This window comes from Scomber scombrus, chromosome 11 (genome assembly GCF_963691925.1).
Source record: "Scomber scombrus chromosome 11, fScoSco1.1, whole genome shotgun sequence".
Classification (NCBI taxonomy): Eukaryota; Metazoa; Chordata; class Actinopteri; order Scombriformes; family Scombridae; genus Scomber; species Scomber scombrus.
In genome coordinates, this window is record NC_084980.1 from 22164151 (window position 1) to 22191450 (window position 27300).

General features: G+C 38.6%; 1 protein-coding gene across 1 annotated transcript; it reads left to right on the forward strand.

Annotated features, from left to right (window-relative positions):
- Nucleotides 1-224: 224 nt before the first annotated feature.
- LOC133990456 (zinc finger protein GLIS1) lies at nt 225-27020 on the forward strand. Its single transcript, XM_062428780.1, has 8 exons — nt 225-1139; nt 7830-7991; nt 11889-12002; nt 14133-14256; nt 15904-16054; nt 24207-24343; nt 24454-24552; nt 25045-27020. The coding sequence occupies exons 1-8, from the start codon at nt 225-227 to the stop codon at nt 25185-25187; spliced, it is 1845 nt and encodes a 614-aa protein (XP_062284764.1). The 3' UTR covers nt 25188-27020.
- The last annotated feature ends 280 nt before the right edge of the window (nt 27021-27300 follow it).

The following is a 27300-nucleotide window of genomic DNA, read 5'->3' on the forward strand; positions in this document are numbered from 1 at the left end:
CCAAGCGGCACTTTGGAACAAATAACAGAAGATTAAAACATGTTTGGGTTGAAATGAGAAGATGCCAGCCGCTGCAAATCAATCTCATTTGGTTAAATTTTAGTACCTAAAGACGCTGTGGACGATTTTGCTTCCAATGGATTCTTAAAGTTGCTCCAACACAATCATCAGCAAAGATTTTATTGACGGAATCTCTTGCTGGAAGTCAGCGAGAGGGGGCCAGGATGTGGCCCCCCGACCTCGGGCCTCCAGATGTCCAGCTGACCCTTCCTGGTTTTGGGAGTGTGTTTGAAGATGTGGAGGACCCTCAGGCGCCGCTGTCTTCCAGTGGCTTCTGCCAGTCATCGATCCATTCAGGTGGTTTGGGCGTGTGCTGTCTTCCAAGGACTTCCCTGTCCCTGTCCTCTCTGGGGCGTGACCTCACCTCCCTGCTCAGCTGTAAGACGAATGGATCCCATGTTGATAAAACAATGGAGGACTTTGCCACCACAGCACACACAGACACCAAGAACAGCACTCAGAGGTTCAGTTGTTACCCCCAGCCCTCTCTTCCTATATCTTACATGCTCACCAGCTGTGCTACATCTCCCTCTTTCTGTACCCCGCCATCCTCTCTTTCCTCTTCCTCCTCCTCCTCATCTTTATTCTTTACCTCTTCCTTGCCTCTTTCTGATGCACTTGGGGCCAACAACAAAACTTCTCAGCAACAGCAAAAGCTACTAGAAGAGTATCACTCAATAAAACAAGAGCCAGCGGATGATTTCCTGCCATGTAAGAGGGAGCCGTTTCAACTTAACAACCAGCAGGGGGAGCTGTACCATGTGGGCCAGCCCCTCCAGGGCCTTGACGGTCAGGACAGTACCCCTCTTCATTCACCCAGACTTAACGGACCCACAGGAAAGGACGCCACTGGGGACCAGCAAGATCAACCGTGTCATTGGATCGACTGTAGTGCCGCTTACAGCAGCCAGGAGGAGCTAGTGAGGCACATCGAGAAGGTGCATATTGACCAGCGCAAAGGGGAGGAGTTTGCCTGTTTCTGGGCTGGTTGTGTGCGGCGCCACAAGCCCTTCAACGCTCGCTACAAGCTGCTGATCCACATGAGAGTCCACTCTGGAGAAAAACCCAATAAATGCATGGTGAGTCAGTCTGCATTTGATGACTGGAATTAAAGGATACGGCTCTCAATTTTCTATATTTTTCTTATTGTCAACAAATCTCATGTGCAGTGCCAAACCAACTGATATTGAATACTTACAAGTATTGTGTGTGTATCCAAAGTCTGAAATGTTCTTATTTCTCTGTGCTATAGAACTCTTGTTGTCCAAAACCTATTGAAAACATGTCAGTGAGTCAAACTGTTGCATTGGGTGACATGTTCTTTCACCATGAAGGGTTTGGGCACATACATTTGTTTAGAAAACGGCTCCAAAGAATAATGATAGCAATCATATATTCAGTCTAGAGTAGTTCCGTGTAAGGTAGACACCACTGCAGTGACTAAATGTGATCGCTGTTATTAGTCTTTGGAGCCTTTTCCTAAACAAACTAGAGTGTCCAAACTCTTCGTGGTGAAGAAACATGTTAGCCAGTGTAATGGTGTGACTCACTGATGTACTTTTAATAGTTTTTGGACAACAACGTAGGTCTACGGTACAGAGGAATATGATATTTTAGGCTTTGGATACACACGATACTTGAAAGTAGATCAATTCATAGTTGGTTTTGCTCTGCACATGAGATTGTTGACAATAAGAAAAATGTACAAAATCGCCAGCTTCATCCTTTAACATTGATTTTTTTTTTTTTTTTAGCATATTATGCATTCGGAGAGGACACTTCACATTTGAGAGCTGCCTAGTAGGACTGTCACCATAAGAAATAATGACCGGAAAAGTCATTTATAGGTTTTGTACAAGTGCCCAAGATTACATCAATTTATATTCAAGAGACAGCAGTCAAGACTGTAGTAATTATGAGAAGTAAAGAAGGAAATTAGGTTATTATATTGTTGGTAGGAGGTCATGGTGGATGGTTAGATCATCCCCTCAACTTCTACCACAATGAAGCTCCCCCAAGCTTAAGGAAGTAGTAATTTTAACCCAAACCACAGTGCTTCCCAAACCTTACTAAAAGTACTACTAACCTAAACCATGATATTTCCCTAAACCTAACCAAACCATAACCATAGACATGTCACATTAACTGTAATGATAGTTAAAGTATGACACATTATGTAATCCTGCCTATTACTCCTTACAGGTGCGTCAGATCTTACATGTGTTGTTCTGGAGTGCACAAACAACATATTTTGTTATTGCTAGACTAGCACAACTACAGACTCCTACTGCTGGCCACTAAGCAGCTCAGTGGGAAAAATCACATTAATATGTTTTCTTTACAACTGCAGTTAAGTTTTTACTTTAACAGCACTAAACAGCTAAATGTTTTGTCGTCAGTGCCCTAAAAGTAAAATAGCAAGTAAGGGCTTCTTCCTAAAACAGTCAATTACATGTAGCAATAATCCACAGAAATAATGTACCTAACTTGCACCTGGTCTTACTCTTCCACACAACTTTCAATGACTCAAAGCTTCCATCTGGAGTTTTTTTTTTTTTACCATTAGCAACTTGTAGAAAGATGCTTCGATAAGCAGGTCTCAGGTATTGTTTATACCTATATTACGTGTTGTACCAGAGTGAAAGAGGGAATACACATAAAACCTATGAGTAAGTGACACATGTGATATAGGTTTCTGAAAACTGACTGGACTTAAAGAACACAAACTAATATAAATGTCCCAAGTTTAAAAGCATTGAAAAAGTCTTCAAATGTTTTCAAGAGGTACGGATTGGAATGGACTCTACAGCTGGTAATGATATTTGAGACAAATGATAAATGTTGATGTCAGAAATGTGTAAATTGCACGACTTTTTAGTGATTGAATCTTTAAAACAGAAAAGAAATAAACATACCACCAGCATTGAGTATACCCCTGTTTATTTCCCTTATGAAAACTGTATTATAGAATTTCCCTTATGAATTGTTCTGTTTATTGTCTGTTTTTCACAGATGAGATTCATTTTATTTCAAGAATGACTCATCAGTAAAAAAGGGAGGTTTTTTCATTCACCTCCCCCCTTGCAGATTCATCCAAAATGTGCAGAAATCAAACTCAACAACAGTTGTAACCATTTTCAGTCAGTCAAAACACATCTCATTCTTTCCAACGTTGCACTTCCTTTAAATGGGACATCGGGAGGTTTAGCTGAAAGGCATTAACTTGCTTACAGTACGTCTCGACTTCTTTCAGTCTGTGCAGCCGATGATCAAGAGTCTGTAAGACACAGAGATGATCAAACGGTTTCCTCTCGTCACGACAGGTTTCCCTTACTCATGCATGCCGGAGGAGGAAACGTGGCAGAGCTGAATGAATGGAGGATGTGTTTGTAGTTCTGCAGCATTCAAGGACCTGCACCCTGTGGTTATTTATTTATTTATTTTTTACAAATGCTATTAATTTATAGGTATTAATTCACATAAGGCTTCATTTTTCAGGGATGCTATGAACAAATAAGTAAATTATTCTTGTAGAAACTGTGCACTCTTTGCCTTTTCTGAACAACTTTTAAAACATCCAGTCTGTCTTTGAGGGATGACAGATTACTGAAAAAGACAAAATGACAGATTACAACAAAAGAAGCATGTGTATTTTTAAAAATCCAAGCTAAAGACAAAAACAGACCACATTAGGCTTGAGAAGAGACTGTGAGGTTTCTGCCTTAACCATCACAACAGTGGCCATTGAGCCCCAGTGTACCGTCACCCTCCATCAGTTCTTGTCATGAGTCATTTTCTGAAACACAACTATTGCAGCTTGAACACGTCTGCCCCATGATGACCTTCTGCTTGGCGCCAAATCCCCGTCCCTGAGAGTGAGTAATGCTCCCTAATTCCCCGGTGACTTCGCCGCTGTCATCAGCCTGATTAATAATCCATTCAGATATTTTCACTCAGGGAGACGCTTAATACTTAAGTGAATTAGTTCATTAAAATGACCTAAACTGTTGGGAGCTTGTAAATACATTACTGTGGAGTGTCGCGTGCAAACAGATTAATAAAATTAAGTCAACATCAACACAAAAAAAATGTCATCAGTCACACTTGGATGACGTGAATAACATCATTTTCATGAAGCTCTCGAGCCAAAACATGTAAATTAAGTCATTCGTGGTGCAGCAATGGAAAAAGAATATCTCACATGAATGTGGTCAGTGTTTGTAAATGAATTCAGCCTTATTTACCAGCTCGTAATGTCAAGCTTCAGATTAGACAGGTGTTATTCTGGCTGTAAACACAAGTTCCCACAGTGTTTTTAAATCCAGCGTGGTAGAGTCATAGTGTATAATTAACACTATGACTCTGCTGGACTGACATTCATATGTGTATACATGTAGAGGAGAGGTTTGTACTTTTTCTTACTGTCAGCAGATCCCATGAAAAGATTAAAACCAACATTTAATTGATGCTACTAACAATTGTTTTTGTCTATGTATCCAAAATCTGTTTCATCTTATTCATCTGTGCATATTGTTTCCAAAAAAAATGCTAAAAACACATTATTGAGCCCCACTGTTACACTGGGTGACATGTTTCTTCATTATGATGAACACGGGCACTGTAGTTAATTAAAGTCCAGCCTAAATACACCGTCCTGCTGCTGTAAATATCACTAGAACATTCAATCTGTATCACTCCGCAGTTGAAAATAGTCCCTAACAAATGCGCTATTTACTGAAAACGTAAATGAATTATATATTTTGGATCCATTTTTACAAATTTATGTGTTTAGTGGGAATAAATAGGCTTGGAGCTAAGAGGCACAGACAAGTAGGGAAAGAAAATATGGAAAATCGACAGACTAATCCCTTAAGTGTGTAGTATAGTATAAGAATGAATGAAGGAAAACATTAAAAACTCTAATTATTAACTTCACAAATGTGACAAATCATAGTACTTATTTTAAGGATAAACAAAATAAATTTCAAGGTGCCATAAAAACCAGATATCTAGGCTTCGAACGTCAGACGTGGTGAATGTAATGTACAGTTTCCTTGAGTTTATCCGAATTTCCGCATCTCACGTAAGAAGTAAAGGAAACATTATTCTTCCAGTAGCAGAGGCTTTAAGAGGAGACACTATACATGCTGTCATGTTGAGGAAATAAAGTACATAAACTATAATGACAGAGAGCTTAAATAAGGGGCTGTGCTCAAATTTCTACACTGTGAACGATTTTTAGGGAAATATGTTTCTAGTTAGGAGTCATATATATGTGCGGGGACATGGTTTCATTTGTTTGATTGTTTTCTTTGTTTATAGCTTTTTAACCACAGTAGCCACAGGGAGAATTATGACAGACAAGCCTGAATGTGCATGAAGTTTTCCCTCTTTTCAAACTACTCGAACAATGTATTTTCTCACAACCGAGTCGACATAAAGCTGCATAATGATTGAGTTCAATCTGATATTTTGTGTTTTATTTCTCCAGCTGACTTCCTGCTGACTTGTAGATGTGTGTTTTTATGCGATAGAGTGTCTGAGTCTGTATTTTTAAGGGTTGCTTTTAACTTCTTGATTTGATCAGATTTCAAGCCTTGGATTAATTAATCTCAATGATGTAGTGTTTTTTTATGTACAGACTTATTAAAGTAAATGAGGTGACTGAAATTTACTGACTCATTAGCGAGACCAAATAAAAACCCTGGAATGAACGTTAGGTAGACAAACTGTTTCCATGTTTCCGTCTGGATTCGTTTAGAAAGGATCAAACACACTTCAGGTTTTAGTATAAGAATCAGTCCAGAATCACATTTGAAGACTCTGATCCAAAGACAGCCGTAATCCTTGTAAAAGCATTTAAATTTTATACAATAATATATAAGGAAATTATCCTCTTTTCATGCCACCCTTAAACAAACACGAGGAGTCTCTGCCAGTTTCTTGCCTCTTTATTATTCACTTTGTGAGTAAAAGACACGTGTTTTTAGACAATAGATCTAAGAATGAAAACTATTTTTAAGACGTGGTTTTCCAAATCTAAATGTTTTGAAGTTACCAGCACATAAACCGAACCCAGATAGTTTTAATTAGGGCAAAATGTAAAAAAAACCCTCTGCTGATGATTGTATAAAATGTTCTCTAATTTCCTGTTCAGGGCTTCAGGAGGTTTAAAACAAACATGAGAACATTTTCATTTTAAACTTGGATTTAAAGGTCAAAAAATGACAACATTGCTAATTTAAAAATCTGTAAGATCTGAGATTAGATGTGACATAGTTTCTGTAAGGTTATAAAAGGTTCGGTTTACGGCCTGCAGTGTGTAGCGTAGCTGCTGACTCTGATGTTTGCTTCTTGTCTGGCTGCGGTCCAACAGAAACGCTTTTACCAGAACCTACCACAGCCTGGTGTGTGTGTGTGTGTGTGTGCGCGCGTGTGCTTGTGTGTGTGTGCGTGTGTGTGTGTGGTTTTGTTCCAATTAGCTATTTGGGAAAAAGACCATTACCAGAACTTCATGATTTAACAACCTAAAATGCCTGAATTCCAACTGTGATATATTACCTCCTTACTATGTATTTCTGTTGGATCAGTCTTTAACATCACTCATCTCTAATGTGAAAATGTGATTTTATTACATGTTAGTTACAGCCAAACTCTGTAAATGTTCAAATGGGACGGTTTTGTTATTTTTTCCTTAATGATTTGTATTTTAACATAAAAAGTTCAGATGTCTTAATTCCCTCTGACAACCAGAGGTGAGATAAAACTGGGATGTACTGCACATCCAGGATTAAGGGATATACTCTATAAACATAAATACATGAATATGATTTAATGAAATAATATATTTGTTTAAAGAGCCAATGAAATTCAAAATGCCTAGTTTAGTTGCTTGAGTTTATTTGTGTAGTGCAATAGCTTACGGTACTTGAACCCCCCCTCCAACATTAACACAAATTAGTCATCATTATAAACAAAATATGCGTCAAACTTTTGCTGCTTGTTAGTGCTTGTTGACATGTTTGTGTCAAGATCCTTTCCCTTTCTTTGAGCTGTCAGCATTTTATCACGTCATGCACTCATGGATGTAGTATCTAACATTTACAGATATCACAGCAAAGCAGCCAACCCCTCCTCCAACATCTATTTCATGCCTTTATTAGATGGAGAGATGACAGGAAATGAAGGAGAGAGTTGCAACAAAGGTCTCCAGTCTGGCTTGAATCAAGGATGTTGTTGTTCACGGTCGGCATCTCGACCTCTAAGCCACGTCCGCCTCCTCCCAACTGCCCCTCATCATGTCATAATAATTTCTCTGTCAAAATTTCCTTGAGTAAGATATTGAATCAGAATCTGCTCTAGATGTGTGTTCATGTATAATACAAGCTGCTATGGACAAAAGTGTCTGTGAAACTATGTGTAAAGTTAAGTTAAACTTAAACCGGCCTTAACTTGGGGGCAGCTGCAGGTATCCAGCAGGTATGAAGCAACAATGGCATGGATTAGGAGTACTCCTTTTGGCTCTGGTTGGGTTTATACTTACTCCCAAGGGAAATATCTGCCTCTGTAGCTGCTAAACTTGGGTCATAAAACGAAAACAATAAGCTAAAAGACGCTAAAATGCTCAAACTATCTGTCTTTTGATTCATTGTCCATCTAAAAATATTGGTTTCAGTCCTGCACCAACATTTTGATTCACATGGAAATACTTCAAATGATATATATCTCACATTGTAGTAAAACTTTTTATTTGTATTTTTCCTTCTCAGTTTGAGGGCTGCTCCAAGGCCTTTTCGCGTCTGGAGAACCTGAAGATCCACCTGAGGAGCCACACAGGAGAGAAACCGTATATCTGTCAGCATCCCGGCTGCCTCAAGGCCTTCAGCAACTCCAGCGACCGAGCCAAACACCAGCGCACACACCTGGACACGGTCAGTGCTCAGCAACAGAGAGCCATCCACAGCACGCGTGCCTGAAAGTCTTCACTTCACAATTTAAAAAGCGCCTTATTCAAGCACAAATCCATATACTGTGTGTATTTAGAGAAACCAGTGACACATAATTTTTCTATCAGTTATATCACTGTGAAACTGAATGAAATGAAATGAGACAGAAGCAATTTTACATGTTGGTTTTCACACGTATGTCTGAATAAACACCCAGTGTTATGCAGTAGTTACAATGGCAATTTTACATTGTAGTTTGGACCCAGTAAATTTCTGAAAGTGTCAGATTAAGGATAACATTAACACAGTAAAACATGCACTGAGAGAGATTAAATACACATATTGTCCTACTTTATTACTTTATTATCACTTGGCCGATATATCCTATGCACAAAGCAAGTAGCATTTATAATTCAATATAATTATCCACAAAATACTGTGACAGAGCCAAATTTAAGTGTAAGATCATTAAAAAAAGATTTCCCCCCTTATTGTTTGGAGAAAAAGAGGTAAAAAAAACCCATAAAGGCCTAAGTAAGTAACATCCTGTAATTGAGATTTTCAAAGAGTGAATGAATGAATATCATAATCAAAATCCTTCAAATACATCGTAAAATAGAAATGATACGAGTCCCAGTAGAGTGACATCTTGTTCTATTACACTTTTGTGCTGCAAGGAGATAATAAAACAGGCAGCTGAATTTGCTCTCTAATAACACTAAATGATGAAACTGAGGGAATATTTATCAGAGGATTCAGAGAAGCCAGGGGCGAGCATCCCTCGTGCTCCTGACGGTCGTAAATTAAAGCTTCCGCAGTAAAATAGGTTATGAAATCCGGCACTGATGCAGCCTGTGAGAGAACACAATTACTTCCTTGAAAGACAAACTTTTTAATTTGCAACCTCTCTCTTTCTCTCTCTTTGGGGGTTGTAGTTCCCAAATATTGCACCAGCATTGTGGAGCTTTTCCTGTCATGTCCGAATAAAAGCCTTAAGGAACATTAATGTAAAAGACACACATGAAGCCAGCAAATGTTACGTAATGTGAAAGACGCACATGAAGCCAAAAATGTTACGTAATTGATGTCTGAAAAGGGCTGTAGAGTATGAAACCTCGCTCATAAGACCTCTTTATGATATACAATATTTGTTCAGTAATAAAGGGTATGTTCTGTGCACTTAACACACGTAAAATAACATGCACTGCCTCCCCTCTTCTTCCTCCGCATAGTTTCCCAATATACAGTCTGAACATTCTTTAGGATTGTGAAACTGCATACCTGCTGTGGATTTATTCTGTAAAACCACAGTTATTTTTACTCCTGCTGAAAAGCAATGAGGATTTAGCAGTAATCCAGCAAATCAGATCTCTTATTACATGGATGAGATGGAGCTGTACGTTGCACTGCAGTGTTATTGCAACGACGAGGAGGAGGTTATTTTCTCCTGTTTGTGGTTTCACGCTGGCTAATAGCGGCTTCGCGTATTGCGTCACAAATCAAGAATCAGACACATCTGGCGCCATCACGGAGGCCCAGCAGAGGATTGTCTGAATGTAAATAATTGCTGTATATAGCATTACAACCAGCCAGGAAATGACTGGTGTCACTACAAGCTTTTAAAGATTTATTAAATATCTCGTATTGTCTTACTAATGTCATAAGTAATAGTCTGTAAAAGGGAGATTTGTTTTACACTGTCAAATGTCAACTAAAATTTTCAGCTCACATAATCTGAAAAACAAGCTTATTTTAGGGTTTTTCTTGTTCAGTATTTTTATTATTAGCAGTAGTATTGCATGGTCAAGTGTACACTTTTGCAAATTCATGGGTTAACTATAAATAAAAAGGATACACATATGCACATCATTCTTCATTTACTACAGTAATGAGACAGTAATAAATAAAATAACCATGATAAATGAATAATTATAGCGAAGACAAAACTATCAAAGAAGTCTGAGTAAAGAAAAAATACATCAAATCAGTATATTGAGATAAAAAAAGCTAACATTGAACATATTATAATCAATTTAATACAATATTCAGCACTATATAATAGGCTGAACAACATATTATGCAGCAGTCATCTACTTAATATACAGTAAAAAATCTCATTTCAATCATTTTGCATGTTCACAATGATAAACTTAAGTTCATGTGGAGTCATTCTTCGCTCTCTTAGATCCCGTATTTTTAAAAAAAATCAAATTTAAAAGGTTTGTTTCTCAATGTTGGATAGAAAGCTTCATTAGGGATGAAACATGGCACATTTTGAGTCCATTGGGCAATTATTGGGGTTTTATCCATTATTCACGATTGCAAAATTCACATACAGGGCATTGTTTAACAATATTTGTAAGAGATGTGAATGCACAAAAGGGATTATCGTCTAACATCTTGAATTGCAACATCACACAGAAAAGCTTCTTTTTTTTTTTGTCCCGTGGTTTTATATAAATATATATATATTATTATTGTGCTGATTTTGATACAAATGAATTGCACGTTATAACAACTTTCGCTTACGATTACCAAAATTCGGGTATGATTAGGAGGACTGTGGAGTTTAAACTTAATGTATTGAGACTCAGCGAGTCCTAAACTCGCCTCCTAGGGAATATTTTTCAGAAACAGTTTCATAAGAGAGAAATATTGCTCAATTTTTGTCAGCGTGTACGCACCGTAGAGAATCAGTTGTCTGATGCAAGATCTACTTTAGAGTAATTACATGTCTTAAAGTATTCAGCTGAACATTATCTCTAAATCTGTTTAATTCATGTTACAATAATGCAGTCCGTTATTTCGAGTCGTCCCTAAATTGACAGTATTTAAATAAATATTGTATATGTGAGGTTTTCGATTCGCCTCCTCCATGTGGTTAAACACTGAGTGACTGGAAAGGAAAAACAGCTGTAAGGAATCAGATTCATGGAAATGAGTGGATTTATTCGCCCACACCCACAACTTTGATCGGTTTTGTGAAACGCAGGCGATATCACCTCATCATATTCAAGAACAGACATTTAAATTTGAGTTTGATTGTGAAAAAACGCCCACGAGCATCATTTTGGATTGTATCTATCTGACTGCAGCCTTTATTTACATGGAAAAGAAGCTCTTAGGTAACTAAAATGTTGTTTTAGTCAATGCAGAGTAATAACTTGCAATGAAAGGACATATTCTTTAAATTATAGATAACTGATTTACAGTGTACCTTATAAATGCATTTATATATGGCTTAACAGGTAAGCTTTTCCTCTTAAGTCTCCTCTTTCTTCCTCTCTTTAAGCCTAGAAACGAAAGGTACAGCCAAGTAGCACATTATGTAAAATGTTGACACAATCTTCACGTCCTTCCTTTCGCTGTTAGTGCAGTTGTCACGCTAAGTAACCGGATTTACAACGTGTATCCTAAATGTTTGGGTCTATAATACACAAGACTACTGTATACACTTTTACACCTGTCAACCATCTGGATGTGACTCACCTGAACTTGAACTATTTATTTGTAAACGCAATTATATTGAGACCTGAAGTTGTGTCAAATGAGATGTTTCTTTTATTATTTGTATACAATAAAGGGTTCAGTTTGTACTTTTTGAAACCATGACAGTAAAAATAACTAAAACACTGTTGAAATAAATATTAGTATGTTCTGTATTTTTTGGGTCTATTTTGTGTTTCGGTGGTATGTTTTCCTTTCCGTGTCAAGCTTGTTTTCTATCAGCCAAAATGGAGCGTGATAGCAGAAAATATTTCAGCAATCTCACGGTAAACATCTGGTTTTGGCCTCACAAATACAGCAGCGTACAACAAGCGACCCTTCATACAGAGAGCCACAGTTTATTCTCCCCTCTTTCTTGTTGTGGTTCATTCACAGAAGCCGTACGCCTGTCAGATCCCGGGATGCACCAAGCGCTACACCGACCCCAGCTCGTTACGAAAGCACGTCAAAGCTCATTCAGCCAAAGGCCTTCAGGAGAGGGAGGTCAAGGTACGAGCAACAAGTATATTTTTTTGCATCGTGGACATTTTATCTGAGAGCAGAATATGATTAGTTTTCTGATCAAATACCACAGAAACAAACATCATTAAGAAAACCTTCCTGTGTTTGTCCAAAATTAGATTAGATTAGATGTGGTGCAACAACAACAAGTAGTTGTGGGGTTTACAAGACAAATAAAAATATAGCAAAAAATAGCAAATGTATTTCTTTTTAAGTAATTATGTTTATTTTTTGAGGTTTTTTTTGGCATTTATTAGACAGGAGACTGTGGAGAATGGCACACAACAAAGGTATCCAGCCAGACTCCATGTGATTACAATATCTTTAATCCCTCAAACATCAGGACACCCCATACATTATAATCTTATGCCCAGTATTTGGCAAATTTCTTTAATTTTGGATAGTCATTTGACTTTGACCTGTGGGCCTTGGCCTCAGGTGCAGAGCATATTGTGTAAAAACTGCACTGTAATTTGTTCTTTTTTATGGAAGGAAATAAGATTCATTTAATTCATTCACTTTAGCTTTTTATTTTTTTTGTAAATTACTGGATCACCCTAAATTTGACAGCTATTGTTTGCTTTGATACTATTCTTGGTTTTATTGTAGTGTCACAGCATGGTGCAAATTAGAATAATATTCAACAAAAAACACACAAAACTGGTATGTTTGTTTTTACTTTACAGTCAGATTAAAAATACTGCTTGTCAGCTTCACTATAAAACATTTGACATCATCTGTCAGAAACATCTTAATCTCAATGACATTTGCCAAACTCTGTTATATTAAGTGCAAATGTATGAATATGGCAGAAGCATGACTTACTGACAGATGTAAGGGTAGACATGATTGATGGTATTGGTTGTTTTAGTTTGAGGTTTTCTGGAAGATAGATTGAAAAACACACAATAGTTTTAAAAGGAACAAGAAAAGTCCCCGAATCTTCCATAGCAGCAGCAAAAATCATATTTAGTTTTAAGTTTCATAAAAATTACTTTTACCCCACAAAACAGTTTCTGCAGAGTGAAGTACTTTTTGCTTTTCGAACTTTTTCAACAAAAGGGGGGTTTCTCAGAGGTCAGTGGTTGTTGGTAGCGCCCCGTCTTTGCATGAGGAACCCGTGTTTCAGAGAAAAAGCAACAGAAGGCAGAAGCAGTGAAAGGAAAGAGTAAGCATGTTTATGATTCAGTAGGATGAAATACAACTAAACAAAGTATTACACACACTCCCTGGAAGACAGAATAGGGAGTCTATTGTTCAGCGTTATCTGGGCCTTGTTTGTTTTCTATGGACCATGAGTGACACTGGGGCTTTGTGTGTATTCCCATGCCTTGTTTGGTTTAAACGGAACCACGTGTGCTTGTAAATTGTGACATGGCTAACACGCCCTGCGCTGCAGTAAACCCTGTGAGGCTAAATAAGGACTTTGAAATATTAAATATTAAACATGCACTTCATAAACTCCTCACGGTTATATATTTCTTGGAGCTTGTGTGTCAAAGCTAAGTCTGGATCTTCATAAACACTGGTTTGGGCGAACATTTTTCGTTGATTATTCATACATCTTTTGTGGTTCCTGGGTGTCCTTCGCAAGTTTCTTTTGAGTCCTGGAGCTGTCGATAAATTGTTTTGGAAAGTCCTGAGGGATACTCTGTTAACGCTGGATAATAAAGTAAATTGTCTTGCCTTAACTTTGTTAGACCATTTTGGAATAATATAACCTAACAAGATTTCTGGATTTAGTACCTCAAGAAGCTGGATTACGGGACGAAACAAGAACCAGGCATCTGGTGCAAGCATCATTTCTTTGAAAAATGAACAGTAGAAAACTGCCTGCAGAAAACTCACTGTGTTTTCAATTGATCTACTGTATATATTAAAAAGAGACGTGAATCTATTTAAAATTTAGCTCCATGGGAGTTGTATTGCCCAACAGCAAAAACATTTGGAAGACAACTAAACTGCAGATGTAATGATATTACTCTCACCCCGACACGCAGGAAGGCATCAGCACATGCTCGCCAATGTGAAAACATGATACAAACTCTGCCACACACTTTTATTCTTATTAACTGTAACTGTATCTACATGAACATCTGTATTTTTTCTTTTTGACAGGTTCAAGTGCACTCATTGCTGGAATCGGAAATTTTAAGTGACTGTCTGGCAAGGCAGCATCTTCACAGCTCCGCCTCCCACCAAGGAAACAGTTCACCTTTACCGGGCATAGATGACTTCACAGGTACGCACAGATGAAAGGGTAACAAAAGCCGTGGAAATCTGCGTTAAGCCTCCTGCGTATGACTAAAAACAAAGAAAAGGATAATTGCCCCAACACCTGGGCTGTTAAGCTGTCTCTTTCATTTTCTCCTATGGCCTCATTTGCTCATTTTCCTCTCCCTCCTTTCCCATTCCTTCGATGATAACTCATCATGCCAGTGTTTACCTTGTCCAATTACCGGGCACTGACTGCGGGCAAGTTGGCCCTCTCCCCGCCCGTCCTTCAGCTTCTCCAAACCAGTTTTCCAGCCAAACTCTTTTTCTTTCCCTTTCAATGGCTGAACCGGGATCAAGAAACTGTCAGGTACACTGAGGCTCAGTTGGCAAAAGAAAGGAGAGAGTGTCCAGGAGAGCTGTCCATGTCTATTACTTCAGACTACTTGCAGTTTTACCCTGAAGACTTTGAGGGAAAAGCCTCAAACGGCACACTACAAGCTATGTTTATTCAGGGTGAAACAAGCATGTCAGTGTTTAATTTTGAAAATGTCCCAAGAGGACTTTCTCCTTATCAGAAATGGGCAAATGTTATAGCCTGAAATCTACTTTCTAACTTGTCTATGTGCCGTACTTCATGTATGTTGAATATATGGTGACATATGCTATTACCATCAGCCGCCCCTTAAAGTCAAAGCCAAGTGTTGAAATCCCCCCTGGTGGCATGCATATGTGTCACAGCTCTTAATGAATACACCGACAAAAACTGTTTTCAATATCATATACTCACCTTATGTTGGCTCGAAAGTAGATCTGAAAAAGTAATCGCTTGCCCTTACACAGAGAATGACAGCTGCAGTTAGCTTGAAATTTAACTGTTAAAACCGATTTCAGCGGCGACCCAGTTTCACATTGAAATAAATGGACAAATATGTCAAGCCACCACAGCAACATTATCTAACCCTGTTCTGTCAATTTGTGTGCTTGAATTTTGCCAAAGTGTGTTAAAATACATTTATGTTAAATATAACTTCTTGCTAGGGCAGCTACAGAGTTAGCCATTAGCTTTGTTGATACTTTGCTTTTAGTGCTTAAACAATGGTTATTCGATTGGGTGATGATCAGAAAATGTATTGATTTATTACAACAAGTAATTATAAATATTTATATACAAATTGAGAAATATTAGTATTAATAATAGACTGGACTACTAATAGTTCAATATCAGATTTGAGGATTTGCTGCTTTTTGAAGGTTACAACCAATTTGAAGTCATCAGTTATCAGTATTTCTGCCATTTCAGAGAAAAAATATTAATTAGTTACTCAAAATATTGACAAGTAAAATTATAATGAATATAATAGGTGTTGCCCTATAGCTTGCTTATGTTAGTTAAACATGATAATCATAAGCAGCTAACCCTTAGTAGAAGAGTTGAATGTGCTGCAGTAGCAGTCTCGGAGGTTTCTGTGTGGACATTCATCATACTTTTTCCGAGACTGTAGCTTTGCTGGAATCGCTTCACTACTGTAAATCTAACAGTAGCTGCCAAAGCTCCACAAAGGAACTAGCTACAAACTTTTAAGAGCTACCTGTCAAGTCTAGAGGTGGTGATTCATACTCAAAACATTTTCAGCGGTGTATTCCTTTGATATACTGACTGTGTCTCTTTCAGGTGTGTACTCAAACAGCAGCACCGTCCATAACAGAGGGAGTTCGGAGTTTCTGCCTCCATCATCAGACACCTGCTCGAGGTATCAAGGCATGGAGGGAAACGCCAGCAGCCGATTATCTTCGTTAACAAGCCCAGGGAGCATGAGAGAAGAGTGAGTGCCAGGTTGATTTTGTTTTGTATGAAAAGCCGTTTATTTTTCACTCATTCACACAGATTAAAGTGTCTGGAAACACACAGTGACACACATTTATTCCTTTAAACTTGTTAGTACAACTGCGTTTCTTTCTATTAGACTTTTAGTGCTTTGCACGCCTTGCTCAAGGGTAGCTCAACCGTGGAGAGACAGGCTTTTGGTTTTTTTTTCCCAATACAGAATTTCTGTCCAAGAGTTTTGCAATACAGCTTTTTGGAGCAAAATAACCATTAAATTGCCTTCTAATCATAAGATACGGCCATTAAAATGTCAAAAAATAACTTTTATATTAGAAGTACATTGCTTTCACTTCTTGGAAAACGGAGTATTTTAATTATACTAAATGATATACCCAGAGGCAAACTTAAGGGGTCAGTTTATCCCAATTGTTTAAAATAATATTTTCCCATTTACCCCTTGTGCTGTCTGGCAAGGTTTTGAGTTATCTACTGCTGGGACTTCTACTGCCAACCCAATACAAATGAGCTGAACGGGATTTCGTTTGCGTTTGGCAGTTTTCAGTCAGAGCTATTTTTACTAAATATAAAAACAGTGAAAACTGACCACAGTTTTCTACCCCTCTCTGCATGTGAAATCTATAACTCCACATCTCACTGCCTTTTTGGGGTGTTCTCCCCCAAATCTTTTCTTGTAAATCTTTATTTATTTGTCAAATCTGGCATGTATTAAAGGGCACATATGATGCTTTTTGTGGTTTTCTGTTATTTATATACTGTTATGAGGTTGGATATTTATGTTAACCATGGTCAAAGTTTTAGAAATGCTCCCTGCAAGTCAAAAGCCAGGGCTTCAACTTGCTCTGAACACTTTGTTTGCAAGTTTTTTTTCTACCTTGCCAACAAGCTGATGGCGGCTTTTTATGCATGCCCATAAATGACAGTCCGTTTTGTAGTCTTTGTTGCTGAGGTTGTTGCTGTGGTTTTTCCATGTGTTATTCACGTTGTCCGCTCTCATATTTCAGATTGGATTTCAGCTCGAACATGTACAGATGTATTTGAGAGGTTGGCAGTAAAGAACAAGAAAAAATAGTGAAATTCTTCTTCTACTTCTGTAGTTAGTTTCATGGTTTGTTGATGCAGCTGACATGACAGATATCTGTCAAGGGGCATCTTCCAAAAGCTAACGAGTCATAACAGACTGGGCTCATTGGGAGGAGAGACAGGAGCTAAGACGGCCTGTTTCAGACAGAGGCTGAACAGAGAAACTGTGTAATAGGTCAGTATGAGATAAGTAAGGAGTTTTTGTAAAGCTATTCCAGTGGAGCCCAGGCTAAAAAATAGATTTTGAAACATGCATGATATGTATCTTTAAAGTATTTTTGAACAGCCCTTCATTTCTTCCAGTGTTTTTTTTTCAAACCCCACCATTGTCTTTCAACCTTGAATATGTAAAATTATGGACTCAACATCAGAACTTTCCGTGTGATTCTATATATTTCACAGTCGCTTTGCTTCGCCTCTCTTGTCTGGAAAGCACATGCCCAGAAACAGGGATAGTGATGTGAGCTTACGCATTCTTGAATAAACCAGAGACATTATCACCAGAGATGGAGTTATGGCTTTGTGGTTGCACTGATTGGGTAGTTGGAGGCCGCAGAACTTATGTGTACTGTAAACTGAGACAAATTTTGTCTAGGGTAGTATAAAAGTAGAAGTGAGACTAAAAAGATACAGCTGAAAGCCTCCAGGGCAGCATTTCAGCAAGGCCTCAAATCATTGGTCATTGAAGGTTTGCCCGTAAACTAAATTTTATTGGCACAACAGTAACAACAAAGGCAGTCTATCCAATAAAAAAAGAGTTGATAAGGGCCAAAGTGACATTTTTGTGGTTTAATGAATGATATAAAATCTTCACATATAATGCACATAGTTTCTTGTGGAACTGTCCAGTATTTCCATGAGTTGTTTTCAAATATGCTTTCGGTCTCGGCAGAGGTGTTAAGATGAGTTTTTCTCACACATTCAAACCTATACAAGGATGAGCTTGAGGTTTTTATTTTTATTGACATTAGAGATAGAGGTTTGACAAGAAATTCTTAGCACAAAGGTCCACTGTCTGGAAAACTTTTTTAAAGCTCTTAGTTTCATTTCGCGGTCTTTATCCTCTGGAAAGTTTTCAGTTAGTGGACCTTGGCCTAAAAATTGTTTTGTAACATTTTAGAAAGGATGTTAGTAATGTAACATTGTAATGAAAATGCATCTTGATGTTATGTATTTCTGTGCTGATCAAAGCAAGAAAAATCTTTATTAGAGTAGTAGTAGTGTGGGGTTAACACTGAAATGCATTATGTGTTATGATCAGGAAAGGGAGTGAGATTAAAGGGGAATGAGGATGTCAGGCAAGGCAGAGGGTAGAGGCAATGGTGGATGCAGAGCTCAGCTGAGCTGGATGGCAGACTGGGGAAAACAGGAGACACAAGGGAAAGAGAAACACATGAAAACACCTCATGCACCCCCTCTATGAGAGCCTCCAGACAAACCACCATTCTTGTCACGATGGTCTCTATGATATACGTCCAGCAGCCACTGGACAGTGTAGGCTGGTTGATCATCAATAATCTGGCTGGGTGGAGGTGGAACGACTGGAGGGCACAATGAATTTATGAAAGCTTTCAGCTGGAAGACATGAAAGGTGGGATGAATTCTCATGGAGGGAGGCAACTTGATTTTAACGACAGAGGGATTGATTATACAGTTTATCTCATAAGGTCTAATATATCGGAGTGTCAGTTTTTTTTAGATTTTGTAATGGGATATCTTTGGAAGAAACCCAAACTCTCTGACCTGGCTGGTAGTTGGATGTTGGAGTCTTGTGACAATCAGCAATGCACTCAGCAGAGCAGACCAGCCGTGAAGATGGCCTGGACTGAGGGTACGGCAATTTCATCCTCCTGAACAGGGAACAGAGGAGGCTGATAACTCAGTGAGCATTTAAAGGGTGACAATGTGACATACCTGTGGCAGAGACGTTCCAGGCTGTGACACAGTGAAGCACAGCTCCTATGTCCTCATGGTACTTGATGAGAGACTCACAGATGCTCTGAGAGCCCGAAAGAATTCCTCCCATACCTGGGATATTAATTGTGGTCCATGGTCAGAGACAATGTCAATTGTGATCCCATAGAGTCGGACAATGTTGGTGGATCAGGAGGTTGCAGATTACGTTGTTACAAAGTAAGGCTCTTAAGGATCCTAGGAGGGGACCCGGGGAAAATGACATGGTGAGACCCAAGTAAGGAGACTGCTAGGGGTCTCCAGGAGCAGGATTAAGCAGGAGGTTAGCTGATTCAGGGGCAGAGGTAAACTGTATTATAGCAGTCCTGGAGACAGGCTGGTGACTAGCAGGGCCAAAGCCATCAGACTGGGTAGCAAACTGCTAGCAGGCTTAGATACAGGTTGGTGGCTAGCGGGCCCAAAGCCAGCAGACTGGGAGACATGCTGATGGTTAACAAGCTGGATATCCCCCAGCTGGAGGCTAGCCACACAAGACACAGGCTTGGAGCTAGCTGATGAACTTCTTGGCTGCTCTGAGGAGGAGCTAGGAGACTCAAGGGAATCAGGGAAGGCTGGAATTAACAGGGTTAACATGAAATTTCCACCTAAAGAAAGCCACTTCTTAGGCAAACTCAGGATCCTGATTCAAAATGGCAATGAGGAGCTTGAAGAAGTTTGGCTCTTCACTGAGGAAAATGTCTCTCAATACGTGAAATATTTATTGTACATATAAAACTTTGCATATATTCATATATATCACGAAGTATGGCAGGCTGAGCAGGCAAATGTGTGCTGGGTTCATGTCGTTGGCCTGATCGTACCGTTACGTTCAGTAGATGCAGACCCAAACAATGGAATTAAGTTATATAAAAAATTATTATAGGAATGAAGGGGGATGAGCATGACAGGCAGGGCAGGAGGTAGAGAGTTGATGGCGGATGGCAGAGTTGAGCTGAGCTGAGCAGCACAGGTGGACGAGGGAGTGAGAGTGGCTGCTTGAGGATAAGCTTGGAGGTTTAGTCAGCAAACAGGTGAGGCAGACAGAGAGGGGGACTGGAGGATAGTGATCTAGAAGCACAAGGAAACACAGTAAGTAAAGCAATGCAAACAACACAAGGAATAGGTCTGAATTTGCTATTCTAGAGCAGCTAAGAGCGAGAGACTAAAACTGCAGTTATGAGTGGAAGGAAAGGTTGATTTTTTATATATTTCATATATTATTTGACTTACCCATAACCTAAAGACATTTTTTAATGAAGTAACTATTGAATTAATGATTAATGCTAATTGTAAATGACCCCAAGTATTTCATGTTGATATTTTGCTTTAATTTAATTTACTATGAACATGGAAGTGCTTCATTTTGAAAAGACTAGACACATAACATGCAAAATTGACAGTAAGACAGGACAGAGATCCTCTCTTCTCATGTAAATGTCTACATAAACAGATGTTATTTGGATAAACTGACCACATATTGGAATCTAAATGGTTATGTTCTATATTAAAACTTAATAAAGTGACATATTAACAGTCCTATGTGCACATGTGAAACGTGGCTGTATCATGCACCTCCGTGTGAGATACTTCGGTCGGTGAATGTGTGTTTTTAAAACTAATTTTGAGGCTGCACTTGCTCTTGAGTCTTGCGGAGGGTGGGCTGCACTCGGGGCTGCTGCGCTTCAGTCCCGCTGAGAGGTTGAGTGCCTGCGGACATGGCTGTTAATGCCCCCTGACGATGTAATAGAAAAATGAATCATTTTTGAAAGAGCAGGGGCCAATGGGGAAACTCCAGCACAAGGCCGTCCAACCAATGGTGTAACTTCATCACTCAGTCACTCAGTAGATGGACAGATATTCTGGGATATAGAGCCAAAAACACCAGCCAAAAACACACTCATGGACACAACATCTGTTATAAACATAAGGATTTCACTTGAATTTCTCAAATTGAGGAGATAATTTTTAGGGTTAAACTAAAGGTTAAAACAAAGCCTTGCTTTAGTTATTCAAATGTCCTTTAATTTGAGGTTCAGGTAACAGTTTAGCTGTGTGTGTTTTTGTGTTTTCAGGAAATAAAATTGTACTTTGCCTCGATGCAGCATCTCTTGGTCTCCATTGCCTCAAACTGTGCAGCCAGAGCTTCCATGAAGCTATGCACAATCTGTCCATTGACGTCTCTTTATAGAGACTGAGGATGTCATAGAATCCCGCTGGTGCCCGCGGTACTCCACGGCCTGCCAAAGCCAATACCAGACAAGCACTTGTTTTTCCCTCAAATGACTTAGCGAGACGTTAAACACGTGAAAGTAAATGATCTTTGCTTCACGGTGCAGCCGGCATCAAGCTCTGACCTCATAGCCAGGCGCGTGTTTACTCTGGCTGAGTCGAGCCTTTTCGACTTCTTTTAATTATTTAATACTTGAGGGATTCAGAGGCCTGCACTAAGGCTTGTCCATCAGCGTGTATTTGTGATGTGCAGTGTTTGTGTGTTTTGCGGTGAAGGGGGGATGAAGAGCTGGATTGGCTCTTTGGAGCGGCATGTCCTTCAGATACAGGCGCACTAAACGGGATGGCTCTCACACAGAAACACTATTATACAATTTGAAGGAATGAAAAAGTAATGAAGTTTACTTTGCAGAAGCTCCGAGTGACATTGGATCGCCTCCTTTAACTGAAATGTTTGACATGTCCACACATTTTTGTATTTACTGTATCTCTAACATGCAATAAGTGTACTCTAGTTTCTCTAAGTACTGGACTGGTAGCGCCTTAGATCACATTAAATCTCCATCTGTATGACAAACATTCAACATGATCTCCTGTGATCCAGTAAATCTATATCACAGAAATACTGCAGCAGCTTTTCTTCTGCCAAAACTGGAAACAGATTGTGTGCACAGGCTGGCACCTTTGGTAAACCTACTCATCCCCTCCTCTGATCCAGTCCAAGTGTACTGCTATTAAAAAGCACCCATGGATTAAAGCAGGGTTGCATACAGTATATTGTGCATATAAACACAAGATCTTAAATTCTGCAAGCAGCATTCCTCTCATTCCAGATATAAGGAGAACAGCTGGCTGTAGTTAGTTAGAAAGAAAAAAAGTGAGTGATGAAGGGGTTTAGCGGGTAAAATACGATCAGAGAAACAGTTTTCTGAGGTCGTGCTGACAGCCGCTCCCTCAGGCATGGGCTCTCTATTAAGCTGATGCATCTGAGAAGTTTGGGCACACCGGCCACAAAACGACAGATCGACCCAGCAGGTCTATGCATGGCACGGCTCAGACATCTCAGCTATGTTGTTGCAGCGTCGCAAGAATGTAAGCCGTGGAACAGACGCGGTTGTTTATAGATAAGGTCAGCACTGATGGTTCTGGGGCCACCGAGGGGAATACAGAGAAGTGTTGAATTCTTGTGGCTCACAGTCATCGCTGCAAAGCTGCACATTCATTTCAACAGTCGTACTATATCAAAGCCTACTTTGTTTACATAATCTTATACAAAGCCTGGTCTTTATTACCTTGGGAAGCCACAGCCATCTGTAAGTTATATCAGTATGGGTTTCAAAAAGTCCTTCTGATTAATTTTGGCTTTTATTGTGTTTCTCCGTTGAAAGCAGAGACTGTTAATTTAAATGTAATAGCATTTGACATGGGAAATGGGTAATAAAGAGACCTGGGGATGATAAATGATATATATGTAAAGAAATCTTCAAACATTACCTTTCTTTATAGCTAGTCAGATGCGAATATAGAAGGCACATGGGCCAGCAGCCATCAGTATCTCTGATAAGGCCTGGCTTGTTTATGAAGCCCACTAAAACCCTTGCAGTAGAAACGAAGGCCATTTGGCTCTCTTGGGACCAATATGCTATAGTACATCATCCAGGAGAGTTCTCAGCCCCACATGAAATGCTGAGAGTGAGCTCTTTGAAAGGGGGGGAAGGAGGGGCTTCAAATACCATACAGGGGGTTTTCAGCTGCATATCTCCTTGGAGAGAGATTCAGCTGCTTTTCTTTCTTCTTGTCGACTTGGCTTCACTGACTCATTCGTTTCCATGTTGAGTCAGAGTGTTTGTGCTCAGTCAGCACATTCTTGTAGCGTCGTGATGGATACAGCTCCACACAACCCGCCCCCCCCGCTTCCATTATGGAAACACTTCCTTATATAAAATGAACTGTTTGTACACAAGTTTGTGTATTTACATGATCGTGCCTGATATCACAGCTGCCACCACACTGCCTGCTAATGGTTATCTGCATAAAAAAAGACTGATTTAATGTGAGGTTTGTATTTAAGTTTAGTTTACACAGTAGATTGCAAAAAAGATCTTTCTTAACTTAAAATGAACCCTAAGTGAAGAATAATGTTTACTTCTACAACTGATTATTTCAATTTAAATGAATAAAACCAAGATGACCAAAGTTACCTTAAAGGACAAAGGCTTAAAGGAGTCAAAGGCTGTTTATATGATAACATATTTTATTTACATTTTTTTATTTTGAAATTGCTTTATGTCTCTCTCAGCTGTGACATTAATAATAATGTGGTTCTGCCACCATCATTTTTCCGTAAGTGTTCTGGGCTCAGCAGTGGAGCTCAGAAATGTTTGTGGTGAAGTTAATGAAGCCTGAGAAGCACTGATGTACGTCTCTGTGTGTCAGAAACCTTAATCAGGTCAGCAAGGGTGACGTTTAAACCAGCTGGAAGAAAACTGAAACAAAGGTGTTATTATAAAAAATGCAACTGTTTTGTGTCAGTCTCATCTCTCATTTCATTTTCTTTCATTCACCCAAGAAAAAAAAACACTTTTTAATTAAAATTACCAAATCTGCCCATTTCAAGTTTAACTACAATTTATTTTTGGTCTTGTCTAGCTGCTTCATATTTAGTGTGCAGACATGAGAGTTGGATCAATTTTATCATCATATTCTCTGAAATTTAGTAGAACATTGAATAAAATATAAATAAATCAAGTTTAAAAGTTCATCATCGTTGTATATATCATATTACTTGTTTCTCAATTGAGTGCTTACATAAATGTTCATGTTGGCATACAGAAAAGTAATTCAGCTACCTGATATTGTTTTAACAGGAACAGACCGACATCGTTGTTCATGTCTGCTGACGTCAGCCCAGTGAGCTCCTCATCAGACGGTGCGGACGTCCGGCTGCAGGGTTACCACAAAAACTACAACCACCAACAGCAAGTCTTTTCACAGCAGCAGCAAGGTACCGACAGAGTCCACCGAAAGTCAGCAGCCTCGGATCAGTTTGACTGTTTTACTGCCTGTTTTCTGAGTTGTTCTTGATGTGCATCATTTCCTCTGTGCTTCTCCAAGGCTGTTTGTATGGAGAAGGAAAAGTGGTTCAACCTGCCAGCGATGGAGACTTTGAAGCCTCTGGTTATTTTACGACCTTTTCCACCTCTCACTCTACAGGTAAAGTCAAGAGTTGCTACAAATTTGCTTAAATTCATTGCTTTGTAGTAATTTGGATTCAGTATGGACTACCCTGTGTAATACTGTGACATTATTATTAGTGGATTTGTGCTTTACCTCATCTTTAATATGTTTTATATATTAATTATATTAAAATACATAAATCATTTTTCATCTTCAACCAGGGACAACAACTTCTGCTCATTTTAATCTCTTTTTTCTGTTAATTAATAAGTATTGTTCAATAATATAATAAAATAAAGAATAAGAAATTATTTAAAAAAAATTAAATATCCACCATCTGACAATTAAATTATATTAAATGCAAACTTATCAGGAGAAGTAAAATGCTTAGAAAAAGGAAATTTAACAAACAGACAATATGAAGCTAATTAGAAATAGGGGCTTTTTTACAATGATTAAAGTGACCTAAATTACTTGAAGCAAATTCTCTTTGATAGAAGTTTTAAAAAATTAGCCGTTTTCTTTCAGGGTTTGACTTGTTGCAGGACCTCCAGGGCCAGGCAGGGGGCGGGTACTCCATGTCTCCTTGCCCAGACGACAATTTCCTCTTCCAGGCAGGAGGTGTTGACCGCTGCCTCAATCAGATCTACTCCATCTACTTGGACTCATGATGACGACCCAGAACCAAAAGAACAAAACAAAAATTAGAATCACTTTGTTTTCCCAACAACAAAAAGCAGCATGTATGATGTACTGTATGACAGCAGACAATCACACCAGTAACATACTGTATATTCAAGCTTTAACAGTACAAACAAATTAAAATATCCACGAGGCAGAGCTGTTTGGTCAAATTAGAAATAGCAGTGACTTTTATATTCAGAAATGACCACAGCATTTGTGATCTGGATAGAATGAGCTATGAGCTTTAGGTCAGGTAACTGGCTCTCCGGCTCTGCCACTGATGTTAAACTCAACGGATAATGTATTTTTGCTTCCTCAGCAGCTTTTCCTTCATAAAATGTTAAAAGGGAAAGCTTTTACCCTAAATGGGATCTTCAACTACAGTGATTCCTAATCTGGGATCAATTTATGAATCTGTGAGAAGAAAATATAAGAAGAAAATACCACAAACAAAACAACATAGTTCTACTTTTAAATTATAACAAAATTATAGAAATTATTTTTGACTTTGCTCTAATTTTATTCCTTTTTTCTGTTAAAAATGATAGTTTTTCCCCTTCATTGACCTTAACAGCCATATAAATGAGTGTCAGAGAAGGAAAAACTTCTTTGGTTGAAATAATTACAACTCATATGCAACATGTGACGAGGGTTCACAAGATGACACAGCTTTATTATAAGGTGTCACAGAGCAAAAAGGATGGGAAACATTGCGTTATAATGGATGACAAGTTGCACTCAATATTCTATTTAAAACATTTACATCAGAAGTTATACATTTTGGTAAATAAGCTGTTTTGCAGCTGGTTAAGTAAGTGTAGCGTAAACTCTGGAAACAGAGGAAAACAACTTGTCTTTCTTTGTCCACAGTTAATAAAATCCACCTTCTACCACTACAAAAGTTCACTAATCGACACTGCACTTGGTCAAGAAATAATTTGGCACATAACCCTCATAAACTCCACAATCTGTTGTTTTTATACACTTTTACACTAGATTTAACATGTTAACTACACGAATGAGCTGTAGAGGTGTTAGTGGCTGGATATTGTTAATTTTGGACAGAGCCAGATTAGATTTTCCACTCATTATGTTAAGATTAGATAACTTGGTGCTGCAGCCACCTGAGTGGTCTTATAATAACTCTTAGCAAGAAAGCGGATACACGTATTGCCCAAAATGTCAGACTAATCCTTTAAGGTTATAAGTTTATAAGCAGCAGCCAAGTTACCTTGTAACTAAAGTGTCATTAAGCATCTTTCAATGGCTTGTTGCTGCACTAGAGGAAGCTGAAGGAGAACGGAGAGCACAGTAAACTGTAGCAGTGCTGCCCCCAAGTGTCTGAACGACTATATAAATATTGTGCAATTATTATACAGTCTGTAGTGCAAAGTGTGTCAGTGTGGAAGAATCTTTGAACTAATAAACTGACACACAAATAAAATAAAATAAAAAACTGCACTAAAATATATTGCTTCCTCAGTTGTGGACTGAGAGTCATCAACAAAATGCTGGCATACTTTTTCGCTTATGTTTGTAATCTAACAAAGATCAAGATGGTAGCATAATCAATCTCCTTTGTTTTTTAAAATATTGTCTTTTTTGTTGCTTCAGCCAGTGCCTTTATGTTTGTTGTATAGTGTCTATCAGTGTTATATTCAGTGAGAGGGAGGTGTGCATTGTTTACAGCAAGTTCTCTGCACTCTTTTCTGTCTCATCAGAGACTTTAAATGACCAACCAGAAAAATGTTTACACTGATTTTGTAGCAATTCAGAGATTTCTTATTATTGTCATTGAACAGTGTAAAAACTGTATAAAAATGCACCTGTATTTTATATCTAAATAAAAACATCTGTTTGTATGTGTTCCTGTTCTTGCCTGTTAAATGTGCGAGCCTGATGATTGCTGGTTAACACTGCCATCCGTTGGCCATATGTGTATAAGCAGACTCTCAGATCATCAAACAGACACTTTAGACAGCTTAAAAAAAGGGTGAGCCTCAGTCACACCTGCCTTTGTATAAGGAGCCTCAATCACACCGGTCTGTGTATAATCATCAATCTTTATTTGTATAGCGCCAAATCACAAAAAAGTAATCT